General features: G+C 39.8%; 1 protein-coding gene across 3 annotated transcripts in view; it reads right to left on the bottom strand.

Moving 5' to 3' along the window:
- The window catches only part of VCL (vinculin), a 103391-nt gene that overhangs the window by 35707 nt on the left and 50520 nt on the right, over positions 1-17164 (bottom strand). For all 3 annotated transcript variants that reach the window (XM_074958629.1, XM_074958627.1, XM_074958628.1), the window contains exons 3-6: positions 15295-15445; positions 13326-13434; positions 7812-7934; positions 4849-5009 (exon numbers count right to left, since the gene is read on the bottom strand). In XM_074958629.1, coding sequence (XP_074814730.1) covers positions 4849-5009; positions 7812-7934; positions 13326-13434; positions 15295-15445 — 544 coding nt within the window. The remainder of the gene's footprint in view (positions 1-4848; positions 5010-7811; positions 7935-13325; positions 13435-15294; positions 15446-17164) is intronic.

Below are 17164 nucleotides of genomic sequence, written 5' to 3'. Positions count from 1 at the left end.
AATCATGGTTGTATGGTACTAGAGTATCTGCTTTTGAACAGCAACACATAAGATTGCTCTCAGCTTTTAGCCTGTTTTAACATTTTCATTCTATCCAGGCAGGATTCATTTCTAGTGGACACACTCCATCAGAACAGGCCCCTTAACTGGACACACTGATACTGTACTTGTTGTATGCTTCATCCCTTCAGCACTGACAGAGCCTAGCCCACTGTCAGACTTTGGGAGAGGGTTGGAGCGCAGAGATCATTGAAACCTACAGTCCTGTTGATTGACGAAGGTTGGCAAGCAGAGACCTGGAACTAAAAACGTATCCAGGGAAGCCAGTTTTAGTACCAAAATATTAAAAGATGTTTTAAAAGAAACAAAAGATGTTTCAGTTTCCGGACTTTGATCCTCTTGGAGTTCTGAAACTGTTCCACTGATTTGTCTCCCTTCTGATGCAGCTAAAATTATGCTGTCTAAATTTTCCTCAGATAAAGGAGGTGGAGCAATAGAAACAAAACTGAGTCCAGTGGCACCTTAAAGATTAACAGATTTATTTGAGCATAAGTTTACGTGGGTAAAAACCCCACTTCTTCAGATGAATGGAGTGAAAATTACAGACGGTTGTCCACTTGTGAGGTAACTCCCTTCTCTCCGTGTGTCAGTATATTTATGTCTGCATCTGTAATTTTCACTCCATGCATCTGAAGAAGTAGGGTTTTTACCCACGTAAGCTTATGCTCAAATAAATCTGTTAGTCTTTAAAGTGCCACCAGACTCCTTGTTGTTTTTGTGGATACAGACTAACACGGCTACCCCCGATACTAGAAACAAAACTGTTTTTTCACAGAGCCTAAATAAAACAGGCAAAACAATCATGGTTACCACTGCCTGACTCGGGAAGAGGCAATGGGCATTTTACAAGCCAATCCTCCAGCAAGGGTACCTCCTAGATCTACTTTCCTCTTTTTGCTGCTTCCGCCATCACTAGTAATTTTGTGAACAGCCATAGAACTAGCCCAGATTGGAAAAATGATATTGGCAATTTTCCTGCCTCAGAGGGAATCTCCAAAATCTGACACTTTCTCTTGTTGCTAAATATTAACTATAATCTCTGAATCATTAAGTACTCTAAGTCTAGAGAAGTTGTGCAATATCTGCATTTCTTTACCAAAGAAGGCAATGTTGGGAAAGTACAGCAAGTCCTGTTTTCTGGCATATCAACTAGCTTAGTCAAACAAGGTTCAAGCCTGGGAAGCGTCCAACAAGACTGCTGGATGCTTCCCAACAGCCCTCAATTCTCAAGAAATGCTCAGTCTCTTGCAGAATCCATTCCTTATTCACTACCGGCTTGCTCGTCTTCAGCCTCAGTGGGAATTATATAAATTGAGCACTGTAGCAGCAGATTCTTTTTTCCTAGTTTTGTTACAGCCTGTAGACATTTGAATTAAAGGAGAAACTAAATATTTATATACTCAAATGTATTCCATTTGTAGTTTCATCCTCACTCATCTACTGGGATTTTTCATTTAACTGTTCGTTGGGGGGGAGGAGGGGCGGGGGGGCCCTGCACATGAAAAACTTGTTGCAACCAAACAATTCAACAATTAAGTTTTGCTTCAGAAAAACTGTCAACATTCATTCAGCATTTAAATTCTAAACCAACACTCACATTATGTTTAATCAAAAACAAAACAAAATCTATATTTAAGCAAATTCATGGTTTGCCAGAACTATAAATATTGTCTACATTTGAAATTAACACCCAGTCTAAAAAACAGTGTTGGAATTATCTTAATGAAGTTAATAATGGTGTGCACTTGATAGGAAAAACAGTTCTGCTCTAAATTTTTTCCTCCACTTACTTTATTCCCTCTCCTTTCTGTAGGAATCATCTCTTTCCATTGGAAGTCTCCATCAGTAAGGAGAAGCATGCAACAGGTACAGCAAATATAAGTAAATTAATAGTCCCTCTCTCCCCAAATCAAGCATTTGCCATGTGTATCAATAGAGGAAGGTCTGCTGTGTGGGACCACTAGCAAGACAACCAATACCAGGACTTATTTCTTCTCACAAGTGTTCAGTTGTAACATTTAATATCCTTTGTACCATGAACAGTTCAACACACAAGCAATGCCCAATGCTACATGTCTAAAATGCAGGCAGACTATCATAATCCTGCATGTTGAAATATAATTTATAATTATAATATTACTCTAAATTTACCTAGAGTGCACAATGATGTACTTGGAATACTGACCACAAAGCATACTTATGTATTATGCACACTGGCCAAAATTTTCCACTTACAGATACTGTCAATGTAAGCATTTGTATAAAAGCTCCTTGACTTGTGTTACTAACAGAAATTTTTCACATATATCTTAAGAATTTTGAAAATCTCCCTTACTATCTACTTTGCCCTGCATTCATCTTAGGACAGTGAAAGCTTCCTGGTTTCCCATGCACTAGAATAGTGAGGTTGTGTGGGTTTCAAAGAAAGTGGGGGAAATGTTTAAATCCATAAAGAAAAACTAATTTTAAAAAAGTAACTTAAGTTATGAGCCTAAGCCACCTGCCCTGTATAGAAGGCTCAAGCTCTCTGAGGAAACTTATTTATTGAGGGGCTGTGCTGATGAAAAGCAAGAGATTCTTCCCACAAACTATGGGATGGGCAAGATTACTATATAAAGCTTTCCATCAGACAGAAAGCCTGCTTCTGCATAATTGGACTCTATGATCATGAGCACCAGAAGCTAGTAACATAGGTTAAACAAAAACATTCAACAGGAACCTGTCCTAAAGACTTGGGAAGACTCCCATCAAACTCTTAACAGCAGAGTTGCGTAGTCTGGGCTGTCATCACCCAACCCTAACAAGCTGCTCCAAACTTCAGATATATTAGAGTAGAGCAGGGGTAGCTAAGCTCATTTAAAAACCTCTATTAGACCTACATACATAAGTATGGTGTTACAACTGGCACACAGGAAAAAAATATACACAGCACACAGTCTGCACACAGCACAAAATCCCACAGACATGCTTTTTTGTTTTAGTACAAAAGTACAGGTGTGGGGTGTGGAAGAAATCTTACCTTCTAAAGGTGAGAAAAGATAAACAGAAGAACAAAAACAAAGATGCATAAAGTAATCATAATAAAGAAGTAGTAGTGGTAAAATACTTCAAATGCAAAATCAGGGTCAAGGCACCAATACATAGGCTAATGTGATTTTAATGTCTCTATCACAACAGGTTTTCTAAGGGGGAACTAGTCTGTCTTTATGTCTAAACATTTTTTAAAATATAGTTTTTCAGTTATTTGCTGCTGTGCCACTGATCCTAAAAAGCCTGTTAGCAGCACACTTTAAAGGCCATCCAAACACAGTGGGCATCCCAACCACTAGTTGTGCTGCTGTGTTTGCTGGTAACTGCAGCTACACAGGACGTGAATGCACAAAGCAGTAGCTCTGCATTCGGCCTGTGCTCTACCCGTGTGAGCAGGCAGGCATTGACATAGCAGCATTTTCTGTACTAAGCGGACAGTCAGGTAAAGCAGAGCAATGGCATCCCTTGCACACTCCATGTGCATGCCAGTAGCGGCAAACAAAACCCAAATACGTTGGGTTGACTGGGAGTCATTTTTGTAGAAGTTCCAACTTCTCAGGTCTCATTTCACACCTCTTGTCCTCCAGAAGGACTGTTTCGAACACAGAGCCTTTTTGGAGGCGAGGGGTAAGAAGAACATATACTGATACTAATCCCACCCACACCCAGGTTGATACAAAAAGATTTGCTCAGTTAAGATGGAGTTCTTCACCTCGTCTTTACACCGAGCGACAAATTCAAGTTTCTAGCGATAATATGAATGCAAACTAACTGCCTGCTGACACATATAGAAGCGCCTTAAGGTAATACTAGATTGGGTGTTTAAGTACTGTACTGAGTTGGACAAATTTTGTACAGACCTCAAGGGACAGCTTGTGTGCCCAATTTACTCACACCACACAGTGTAAAATTTGGTCACCACATGACTGAGATAAACACACTCTTTCCTTGAAAAGAGCATACTAAAGTCTAGCACTTCCCTATCAAGCCAAAGAGAGAGACCAGAAATGAGCACAAAACCCTGATCTCCTACATGGCAATACAGAGTGCTTCCAATAAGGCACTGTGCCATGCATTTTAACCTACTTGTTTTAATCATGTGCCATGCATTTTAACCTACTTGTTTCTATTATAGGAATCAGCAAAGACTAAGCAATGGGACAGGCAAGTTACTTTTAAAAACAAGCTTTAACTGGGACCAAATTATCTCCAAAGATATTCTTTGTACCTTGGTATCTTGTGATTAGCTTGGCAGAATTCAATTTTTTTAAAAATAATTTTGATGGACAATATTGATGGTTTATTTTAAGCACTTTATTTTTATTCATTTAAAATCTTTCACAATTGTGGGAAACTATGGGGAGCAGACAGTTTAATGACAGACATTCAGATTCAAAAAAAGTTAAAGCTTCTTAACTGTTAAAACACAAATTTCAACCAATGTCAAAATATACAACGTAAATAGCCTTAAGTCAAACTCTGGTAAGTTCTCAAGTTGCATTTTTCTTACATTGCCTATCTGTAAATTTTGATCAGCATCAATGGAAACATTTTTCATTGTTTGTGTGTATACAGTGAAATGAGCATTTACTGAAAAATCTAGTCCTTCCAAGCCTATTTATGATATAATACTATATCGTGTTACAAGATAAGGTTGTGCACATTCTAGTCAAACATTCTTGAAAACCTCAATTTATAGTTGCTGTGAGAAGCTAAGTAGAATCTGACTTCTATTTCCAGAAAGAACAGTGAACATACCTTGCTAGCCCAGGCATCCTCATCCCAGGAAGTGAGCTGTAACACCCGGATGATCTCATTTATTTCAGCACTCATCTTCTCTACTGTGAAATTGCGGTTTTTCAAGGCCTCTTCTATTCCTTGGCTTTTGGAACTTTTAGTCGTTACAAAAATCTTCATAGCTGTGAACATTGCACTCTAGATTAGAGAAACTATCTAAGATATGATTGATATACAAGATCTCCTCCTCCTGCATAAACTCAGAAACAGTAAGCTATATGTTTTGAACAGGACAGGAAAACACCATAAAGACTTTAAAGGCTGGTCTACACTTAAGTTTTACTGGTAAATCTATTTTGATTTATACAGTGTGGGTTTTTTGCTGATAGTTATAAATATGTCTACACTAGAGCTCAAACAAGAATAAGCTATAGTAGCATATACACTTTTACACTAGAATAACTGTTTCTACACTAGAGAGGTTTTTTGCCACTTTAACTGTACTGTTTGTTAATTTATGAGAAGGGGTAGAACATATTTCTTAGAATTTGGTTACAACCTGACAAGTTTTCTGCTCTAGAGCTAGGACCAATCGAACTACACCTCTTAGACTAGCTAACCAAGTGTCACAATTACTCCCACATTTCTGTGAAGAATGATACCAAGTGCATTCCGCTCTGCAAAACACATCCATAATACTCTGCTCGAGGTAGAGGGCATGCAGCAGCTGAGGCAACATAGGAGGGAGAGCTGCCCAGGTTTTCACAGAATGCACAGATGCAGAAACATGGTTGTGCGGTACAGTCAGTGCAGTTTTTTCTGGGAAAAATGGTGCTGTGTGGATGCATTCAACTGTGTTTGCTTGCAATCAGGCTCTGCCATGGTTACACAACAGTCCCATTCTTAGGCTAGATACATGTGGTGACCAAAAAAAAAAAAAATCTTATTTAAAGAGAAAGAAAAGTTATCCTACTGTTCTGTTTACATCAATTTATCATATATTCAGCAAAAATGCAGAGGCAATTTGCCACTTTTGAAGCTTGTAAGAGTCCTGTGGCACCTTATAGACTAACAGACATATTGGAGCATAAGCTTTCGTGGGTGAATACCCACTTCATCGGATACATGTTGGGTATTCACCCACAAAAGCTTATGCTCCAATACTTCTGTTAGTCTATAAGGTGCCACAGGACTCTTTGCCGCTTTTACAGATCCAGACTAACACGGCTACCCTTCTGATACTTGAATTATAAGCTTGTTTCCTCTTCTCTTCCATGTTGCCAGTTACAATCCACCCCAGGACAACAGTAATTAAAAAACCCCATCTGCATTACAAACACCACTGTATTTTAGCAAGTTTCAGAACAGCAGCTGTTAGTCTGTATCCGTAAAAAGAAAAGGAGTACCTGTGGCACCTTAGAGACTAACAAATTTATTAGAGCATAAGCTTTCATGAGCTACAGCTCACTTCATCGGATGAGCTGTAGCTCACGAAAGCTTATGCTCTAATAAATTTGTTAGTCTCTGAAGTGCCACAAGTACTTGTATTTTAGCACTGGACTTAAATGCAGACATGGCCATATGTATTACAAGTTGGTTTAGCTTGCCTCCCAGAACCAAAACCATGTTAGAATCAAGCTTTAACTCTGGTTTGATCCTGTTTAAACGCTCAACTAATCCTCCAACCTCTTGGACTCAGTTCCACAGACTAAGACGGAGGCACGTTGGCAGGGCATTAGCACTGCTGTAAATTCTTCTGGAGATAGAGGCCAAAATCTGAGTGACCCTTTGACAGTAAATTCACTTAAAAATCAAAGGCAGGACAAAAGTAGGGCTTTAAGAGGAATTACACATGGACCAGATGCAGGCGAGTTCTGTGCAGCCTTCCTACACAGCTTTGCTTACAAGCTTCCATCCTCTGTCCTGATCTGTAACACTGATGGCTACTCTAGTTTGGGCCTCTGAGTAGGTAATTTGGTTAAATGTGCTTTATGATATACCAGATGACACTCATTTAGCAGCAAGAAGCAACTGTCAAATTCATTTTCAGTTTCTACTTCATTTTATGGTCAGTTCTTAAAATAAAAGCAATGCTTTAATGTACTAAACCGCTTATACCACTAGGCAAAATCCAGCAAAGTACCAGAGAGGGGGTTAATATGTTCACAAGTGTGAAAACCCTGACATACTAAAATGTGCTCAGTCCTATTACATGCCTCCCTCTCCCCCAATCCCCCTTTCACCCTTGTCTTGGGGAGGATATTCCGCCTTCCTCTGTACTTTATCAGACCAGCATTCCCTCTGGCTAACCACATGAATTTTGCTAGACGAATAAGCTATTTCAGCTGTTGGACTGGCAGTTCTGCTCCTGAACAATCTTCAGCTGTTAAGCTCTCCTTTCTTCTTGTCCATTCGCAGGGTAAAAAAAACCCATATCATGCCAGACAAAAGGGTGAGAAATACAGAAGAAGTGTGCCCCCTTTTTGGTATACTTTTCAATGGCTCTCACCCTCAAAATTTTTTTTAGATCCTTCCCCTTAATCCTTCATGATGGCAACTAGATTTTATTAATGTGAGACATGTTATGAACAGATACTGAAAAAAAATAAGACAACCATGAGGGAGTTTATCCATATGAATGCACACATGCAGACTGCCATTTACAAATACTCATTAAACCCTCTACACTGTGACAAGTATGCATGACACAAATACATCTGATATAAATAGTGTATCACTAGTTTATGTAGCTCATTTTAAATCGGAGGTGCACAGAACTTAAAATAGGAAATACCCAGAGTATGCATATGGAGAGTTGGCATTATAACTTGCCATCCCCTCCCAGTTTGCCACAAATCAGCCAAACATCTAAATATTTGCAGTCAGCCCAAGAGGCATGTCAAAGCTTCTATTTTTAATGGTATAATACACATGCATCCAAATTCAGATTATGTATTTGCATCTAATAGGACAGCAGAAACTACCTGAAATAAGGACTGGCAACAGCTCCTTCACAGTGTTCATGGAGTTCACCAACATCACTCTGTGTTCCTGATGAGTCAATTCCTGCTGTCTTTCATCAATCATTTTAGCCATCTTTGTCATTCCTAAGTCATACAACGAAGTTCAAGTGATAAAACTGTTCATATTGAGTTTCCCCAGATTTATTAACATTTTACAAAGAATGTCTAGGCTCAGTTATTTTTTAGCTTTCCAGACAAGAACGCAAAAAATGTAATGAGTTATGACACCACTGAAGAAGCTTTGTATCACCTACTTTTCATTAAACCATATTTCAGTAGTTTCAGGGAAGCCACAGATCCAGTTTCTAGTTGTTAATTCAAGCTAGAATATAGGTCTCATATTTTTGACGTTCATTTATCAAGAAGTTTAAGAAAAGAACTATACAAATGTAAAAGTAATAAATATCCTACTTCAGGAAAATTAGTCAGCTTAGCAATGTATGACAAGGTAGTTTAGAACTCTTTTTCCTCCTTTAGCTTTGATCAGTTCTCACCTAAATAATGGGGTGGTTGACAAGAATAGGAAAATAGAACTGACACAGGTTTAGGTTTGCTGGCTTCAAAGACTTTCAACATGAGTGTATTATTTTACACTATCCTAGAAAAACTAAATAAGAATATTTTAATTCTCTAAAAAAAATTATACCGGTGATGAAAGGAAGAGAATCAAAGCATGTGTTACTTTGGATTTCTGGAGTAAATGCACTTTCAAGACTTACATGAGGAACATAATGACAGGTTTCAGAGTAGCAGCCGTGTTAGTCTGTATTCGCAAAAAGAAAAGGAGTACTTGTGGCACCTTAGCGACTAACAAATTTATTTGAGCATAAGCATAAGCTTTTGTGAGCTACCGCTTCATCCGATGAAGTGAGCTGTAGCTCACGAAAGCTTATGCTCAAATAAATTTGTTAGTCTCTAAGGTGCCAGAAGCACTCCTTTTCTTTTTGCGAATACAGACTAACATGGCTGCTACTCTGAAACCTGAGAGGTGGAGTAGTAGCATTATGCCTAAGACTATATAAAACTTACTATCAATATTATGTTTTAAGTGTTTAGTGACTATTTGAGCCAAACAAATGTTCTTCCTAAATCAAAATCCAGCCCAAGTGAAGCCAAAAAGGAAGAAGCACAACTTAGACATGTAAAATATTTGGAGGGCTAGGAGGAATTTTGAAGATAAAGAGCCTGAGATACAAAATAAGTAGGCTTGGCAGGGTTCGATTTTAATGGATAGATACCAGCAAATGTCGATTTCAGCTGACTCACTGAAACAGATGAAAAAAATATTCATTAGTAACAGCTTGTGAGAGTGCAGCCTACTCTCCTAACTTTGCACCTGCAGGGATTGGGTGTCACCAGCCCTATGCAAGTGCAGGAAGCCCTCTGTGGCCTTGCTGTCACTGGGGATACGACAGCAGAGCTCTAGAGGGCTCCCTGCACAACCGGTGACACCTGATCTCTGCAGGTGCAAGGTTCTGGGAAGGCTGCTGTGCTGGCAGGGGGAGCAGAGTCCTCTGGCCAGGATGGTAAGGAGGAAGAGCTTCCTGACCACAAGGGAGGCCACCCCACTATAGAATGGCTCCATCCCTAGGCAAGAATTGTTCAGCAATAGGGTGGTCTCCCTCATGGCTGGGGGCTCATCTTCCCCCTTGCAGCCCTTTGCTCTGCGGGGCCAGAACCAAAACCTCCCCTGCACCTTGCACCCTGGTGTGTTGGTCCCCCGGGCTGAGCAGGGAACCCCCTGCAGCCCCATTATCAATGCTATTAATCGTCAAAATTGCACACACACAAAAAATCAATTCTGCCATGCCTAAAAATAAGCAACAATTATACCAGAAGGAGAAACCTGTGAGACAACTGGTGGGTCTACATGATTGCATTGGAGCAAAGGAGAATGTTACTGATCCACTCTTTCCTGGTAATGAAGACAAGGCACTGTCAGCAACTGAGGTATCAAAGGCCTTGTCTAAACTTGCAGTGGTGGCATGTAGTGTATGTGTAGTTACACACCGCAGTGAAAAGCGGGTAGTGTTCACACTGCAGCATGTAGCTATTCACAGCAGTGAAAGGCTCTGGCAGGGGGAGGTAGCAGGGAAAGGCTCTAGGACACTACACTGCCAAAAACAGCAGAAAAAATGCAATCTCAGTAAAATCACCTATACCAGAGACAATGCTTGAAGTGTGCTGGGTCGCAGTTCAGGAAATAAAATTTCCAAAAAGCAAGCTAGGTCACTGAGGGATACACATTTTTAGTGCTACCTGGGGAAAACACCCTCTAATTGGCTGCTCTTCCTCAGAAGATGGGCAAGCAGGGAAACAGCCAATTAGGGCAAAAGCAGGTAGAGCTCTCTTCCCTTAGGAACCAACATCATTCTCATTGGAAATGAAAGGATAGGAGATAGCTGGTGGGGGATGACACAGCAGCTCAGAATGGCTCCACTCCCTATTCCCATCCTGCAAGCAACAGCAAGGCTCCTCTACTCCTCCCACCCCCCCTGCAACTGGGCAGAAAGGTCCTCACTGTAGCCCCCTCACCCCACAGGGCTGGGAGAGAGAAAGAACCCCACATGCTGCAGATATGAGGCATGGGGAGTAGGACTGATTTGGGGCTGGGGGCAGAATTGATTTCTGGGCAGATATGGGGGTGACGACAGACACACACACACACACACACACACACTTTTTTGGAGACCACTTTAAACACTAACCATATGACTGGTAGATCGCAAATATTGCACCTGGCTATATGAAAGACAGCAGACACTATTGTGGGAATGACAGACCCATGAGATTTGTTTCAGTGCCAGCTGAACTGGCTGGAAAATGAGAGTTATAAAATACCGAGATAAACAGCACTGGGACAAACCAGCATGATTCCTGCAAAGCAAAATCATGGCTCTCCAATCCACTCTAAGTTTCAGCCTATCAACAAAGTAGACAACACAAGAGCTATATTTAGTCTGAGAACTCTCTCACAACAGGCCATAAAATAATCTTAGTTATGAGGAGCAAGAGTTAAGGATTGTCATGGATTAGAAACTGTTTAAGAGACAGACAGAAGGAATAGTCAGTTTTCAGCATGGCAAAAAAGATTAACAGTGAAAGGGTACTGCCCCATCAATGACCTGGGCTAGGACTGGAGTTTAATATGTGCTAATAATAACATATTAATATTCTGGAGTAGGGGATCAATGACAAAGTGGAAAGTTATGAAGCTAACATTTATGGTGATACCGCAACTAGAGAAGACTGAAGAACTTCAGAGGAACCTAACACTAGATAAAATACACAATACCATAGCAGATGAAATTCAGGGTTGAAAAATGCAAAGTTTCTAAACACTGATAGGCATAATTTGAACTACTCATACACATTATTGGGTTCAAAATTAATTGTAACCACTCAGGAAACCAAGCTGTGCTTACTGTGCACAGCTCAATGAAAATATCTGCTTAATAAGTCATTGCAGTCAAAACAAAAATGCTAGGATGTATAAAAAACAACAGCTTGCTCTGATATAGCGCTTTTCATCAGTAAATCTCAAATTGCTTGACCAAGGAGGTAAATATTATCCTCATTTTGTAAATCAATGGTGTATCCTCACCTGAAATAGAGTTCAGTTCTGGTAACCTTAGCTCAAAAATAAATAATTTTATATATCTCAGAAGTAAAGGAAGTCCAGAGAAAACCAGTGGAAACAATTAGAGCTATAGAATGACTTCCATATGAAAAAACCGGCAAGAATATGACTGTTGATTTAGAGATGATGACTAAGTGGATACAAAAAAGAAGTATGTAAAATAATGAATGGTTCTTATTTCTTTAAGCACAACAAGGGGATGCCAAATACATTGCCTTCAATTTCATTATTTCTCATAGGATTTTTTTTTAACCACAATGCATAACCAACTTGTGGAACTTATTACTACAAGGTAACACTGAGGCCAGGAGTTTAGGAGGATGAAAAAGATTACCCGTTGTGGCAAGGCACCTCCTCCATCTCGCCGGGCTTAGTACTTCCCCCTTTGATGGTGGCGGGACCTGGAGTAAATCAACCCCACTCTGGACAGTGTTTGTCTTCCCACTCTGAGTTTACTTATCAGTATTTTCAAGGTAGGCCTCGGGGCAGGCTCAAGGAGTACTCCTCCACCAAACAAAAGAAACCAATTCATAAACACAAAACAAGGGGATGCACCTTTCCCTGCTCCCTTGCTGGATGGGGGGGGGGGGGGGGGTGTCAGTCCTTCCCCTAAACAGGCATTCAGTTTTGGTTGTTTCCCCTGTAGGGAGGAGAGCTGCCTCTCACTCTAGAAAAGCCTATCTTCCTGCCACCGCTAGCCCTGCAGCAGCTTGTCTCTTTTCTCTTTCCCTCACCAGAGGAGGGTTTTTGTGTCCCTAACTGACCTGAGGTAACCCCTTCTCAGCCTGTAGGAAAAAGGGCGCATCACTCTAGGGCTATCATACCTGCCCTTCCACCACTCTCTTGCAACCGTCCAGCCTGACTTTGTCACACCGTATATAATGGGACAAACATGCTTCATGCCACAGGACAACTTCTAACAGGTGTTACTTAAAATTCCCCTGTGGGCCAGTTATTTCAGGATATGGTTTCTTGGTTCTCTCTCTGAAGCAGCTGACAATGGCCAATGTCAGAGACAAGGTACTAGACGAGATGGCTCATTTGTCTGATATTGTATGGTAATTCTTATTTACATGGACATACTTATTTTTATTCAAATCAAAGTTTAATATCTAATATTTTCCTGCAGCACAACTAGCACCTCTGCCAGTCACACAGGCTTTATCAGACTCTTGGGCAAAGGCATCAATACATGTAACAGAAAGACCTCATCAGTAAGGTAACAGGTCATAAAAAGGCTGCAATCTAGCTGGCAAGTAAAGAAGGGATGGTGAGTAATGAGGGGAAAAGGGGTAGGGCCCAAGCTGGCCTTTTATAACATTATTTTCTGCATTCTCACTAACTTGAAGATGTCAAACTCATACTGTGGTTTAAATGTATACCATCCCAAGAGATGCCTTCAAGACATAAACCATCTGAATCAGAACACAGTGTCTATTTCCACAAATGGGATTCAGCTCGGTGTTAGTGAGTGCACAGCTTCCACAACTGTACTTTATGATGTACAGCAAAAGTACAACAGCAAATTCCAACTTTTAGCACATTACTACATCAAAGTAAAAGACTTTATAGTGCATACCATTAACCTCTCTTATGGATATTCTAACATGGGTAAACCAACACTGGTCAATTAAATCATGGTGCACAATTTTCTAATTAGAACTACTATACATACTGAAAAGAATATTTGTCAAGCAGAAAGAGGTGGAAAATGGTTGGCCTCTAGTAGTTTTCAAAGCCCCAGCTTTAGCTCTCTCCAAGATCTTGCCTCTGAACTACTGGAGAAATAAAGCTGCATGCAAGAATATAGTCACAGAGGACTGGAAAGGTCTAACCTGGACCCAGATTCTTTGTGTATGTCACCAAGTCCTCCATAGTCTCTACCACCTCTGCTACAGTTAGGTATTCCAAAATTCCTTTGCAGACACGGATGATTTTACGGACCTAGGGAAAAAAAACATTCCAGCATTTATAAGACCAAGCTATAATACAATAAATTAGAAATGCTTGTTTATTACTGAAACAGAACAGGTACAGCATTTGGTAGCATAATTTATAGAAAAGTATGTGGTTTGGAATGCTGAATAAGCTGCTCACCATTTGATTACTCAAGAAAGCCTCATTAGCCAAAATCAACATATCTGTACTTAGAAATGAAAATCCTGCTTCTAACGATTTCCAACTGTATGATGACAAAGAATATCAGAGAAGTAGTAGTAAAATGGTGAAGAAGTGTATTTAACTATTATGGCACTAGAGAAAATGCTGTCAGTTTGAAGACAGCATAGTTTCAAGTTTATTATTGCTATTCAACTGGTAAAAAAAGAAATCACCTAAGCCAACCTATATCAGAGAGCTGCCTCTCACTCTAGAAAAGCCTATCTTCCTGCCACCGCTAGCCCTGCAGCAGCTTGTCTCTTTTCTCTTTCCCTCACCAGAGGAGGGTTTTTGTGTCCCTAACTGACCTGAGGTAACCCCTTCTCAGCCTGTAGGAAAAAGGGCGCATCACTCTAGGGCTATCATACCTGCCCTTCCACCACTCTCTTGCAACCGTCCAGCCTGACTTTGTCACACCGTATATAACGGGACAAACATGCTTCATGCCACAGGACAACTTCTAACAGGTGTTACTTAAAATTGCCTCTTGAATTCTTCTACCACATACTTCAGAGCATGGCAAAACAGACAGATCCCACGGCACCATGAAATCTTATTTTAGAGGATGTAACTTTGAAAGTACTGCTTGTGGTGGATTCAAATCAAACTCCAAGTGTTGATAAGTTTGAAATTATGCTTCTAGAAATTGTCCTCAAAAACAGGAGCTCATTACTACCCCTAAAAATAAGGTAGATAAGCAAACATTAGAACAAGGCTCTTTTGAAAGATATGAATATGAGTGGTTGGGAACATGCTAAATTTGTGAAAATCAAATCCAGAGTCAAATATATGTGTCTTGTTGAACTTGGGTATGTCACAGCTGAGGTTGAGAGCTTTTTAAAAAGTTTAACTTAAAAAAAACAGAGTTCTCTTCTTGAACTGGATCTATAGGTGGAATAGGTGAACATGCCCATAACTCTTTTTGGTACTGATTATAATCACCTGCAAGAATATATGTGATCACTAGTGCCACAAAGTAATTTACTTTTTACTCTCAGGATGTCATGATGAGAAAGTTTCAGTAATCAGTGAGTTAACAGTGAAGCAGCAATACTGGTACTGGAGTGCTCACATACCATGGGAAGGAAAGCATATGCAGACTTTGCAGGTTGAAAGGTATGACATAGGTAAACATTGTAAGCAGCATCAATTTTTCCTCAACCAAATGGGATATGTTTATCTTAACTTCATTCCCTCTTAAAGGCATGACACTAGTTGCTAGAAAACAGGAGATAACATATTCCTAAGAAGGGGAAACATGGTCACAAAAGTGAAGCAACCCAATTGGTTCCATTACTAACACCAGACACACAAACATACACAAGATGAAGCAGAAGCCTCAATCTCACATTTCCTTCTATCTATGGGTTTACATAAGCTCCTGATTACCTTTTTTTTTTTTTTTTGGGGGGGGGGGGGAATGGGAGGAGGGGATTTAAGAAATACACAAAAATCTATAAGTAACAAGACAGCATGAAAAGGCTTTTCTTGGCAGGAAGATAAATTGAAAGCATTCTTTGTGCCTATCCAAACAGAGTCTGTGTCACGGATAATGAATTTTGGGAAGTGCTGTAAAATTAGCAAATGTAAATTAAGTGGGTATTTGAGATAACATGATACTGATGTTATTGGTACTAGGACACCTACCTCAGCCTCATCAAACGTCAGAAGCAAGTCTGATGTACCAGAGAGGATGCCTCTTGATCCATCAATGAGATAATCACGAGCAGGTACTGAATAAGGATCTGCTTGCAGCATCTGGGCTGCCTGGACAAGTTTAGTGCAGGCATTCTCCACTCTGTGTGCAACAATAAGATACAGCCATTAATACTTATTCTGAATACTCTGCCAGGAGGTGAACAGCTGTATAAACTTGTAGGGGGTTACTATCAAAACACAGCCAGCAAACTGTTCATCCATCCCAACAAACACATATTTATGGTTTAAATATGCAAATATAAATATTTACATATCACTGATTAAATCAGCCATTGTCTTTAGCGCAAGATATATAACAACACTGAGGTAACAGATTAGAGACACTGACATGAGTCACAAAATACCCTTTTAATTCCAACAAGCCAGGAGGTTAGGTAGAGGGGAGCTTTTCCAACAGGATCACAAAGTCAAAGTAATCACTGTGCAACATCCTGGCATTTGCATTATGTTCTATTAATGTCAACAGGCAAATGCATCAATAGGCAATTAGTCACAGCTGTAAGTTAAGATAACAAAAAGACATTTTGTGAAAAGTATTGAGGCTCCTCAGATCCTCATTTGTTAATGAAGAAGCTTTCCAGCTCTTTAAAATATATTACTACTTGTGCACATCAATATCATGTGAATAGGCATATGGTTTGAATCTCCCATCTTGTTAGCAAATACAAGATCTCTCAACTTCTGATACCAAGTCTAAGAGAGAAGGTCCCAAATGCAGAATGTCTGAGTGTTATTGTAACTCTTAACTCAACACAGTTGATATGAGCTTTAAAATTAATATTAAACTAATTCTATCCAGCTATTTGAAATGCAGCCCTAAAGAAAACTATTTTGAGTTAAGGAGTTAACCCTGTTTCAGTTATCAATTTCTTTTTCACTTTTCACAAATGCCATATTCTTTGAACAAGTCAATCAGAAGCTTTCTGGTAGCAGAGCAAAAGCTTGCTTTCCAGCCAGACTCTAAAGCTTTAACACAGAAGTTCAAACTAACCAACTGTTAACTTGGCCTCTCATATCTGGATAGTATCCTGGCACATAGATTAGCAAGCAAGCATCTGGTCTGCCACAATTTTGTTGCAGGGCAAAGCTATCAGTGGAGTATTTTCCCAAGTTTAACTCATTGATCAAACAGTATTCATATCTTCTATGTTCACATTTCCCTGAGCATTCATGCAAACAGAAGCATTTGAAGTGGTGCTTCTTAGTGTGAATACAGGCATTTGTATAGGTGTGCATATATTTTCAACAAGTGCTCACCCAACTACCTTTTGTATATTTAATCCCACCAAGGAAATATTTGACAAAACCAAAAAGAAATCAATTGTAAAATTTGCTTAACAGCTTAAAAAACTAGCTTCCACCTTCCTCCTTCTCCACAATAATTGTGCTTTTAGCTATCACAGCTGGGCACCAACACCAAACAGCACAACTCTGAATACTCATCACTGAACACAAGTTAGGAATTTATATTAGATTTGCAGAAGTGGGGAGAAGTTAACACACTCATCCTGAAGTTGGGGCATGGGGAGAGAAGGAAACAGAAAACATTACACATTAGGTGCAATGGCATAGACAATGAGGGGCTGAAGGAGTAGAATTAACAATTTTAAACTGTCCCCTCCCTACCAAGTACCACAATTCTCCACTACAGCTGTACTCAGATATGTGCCTACAGTTGAGTAAGTAAGATTCAGTAGAGTTGTCTGTGGTTAACTAGGTGCAGCAAGGAAAGCAACTGAAAAACAATAATGTATTTATAAGACAAGGAACATTAAGAGACTGTTAAAGAGGAAACTTT

The sequence above is a fragment of the Natator depressus genome, chromosome 7 (assembly GCF_965152275.1).
Source record: "Natator depressus isolate rNatDep1 chromosome 7, rNatDep2.hap1, whole genome shotgun sequence".
Taxonomy (NCBI): domain Eukaryota; kingdom Metazoa; phylum Chordata; order Testudines; family Cheloniidae; genus Natator; species Natator depressus.
Note: the sequence above shows the minus strand (reverse complement) of the source record. Positions and strands in the feature narration are given on the sequence as shown.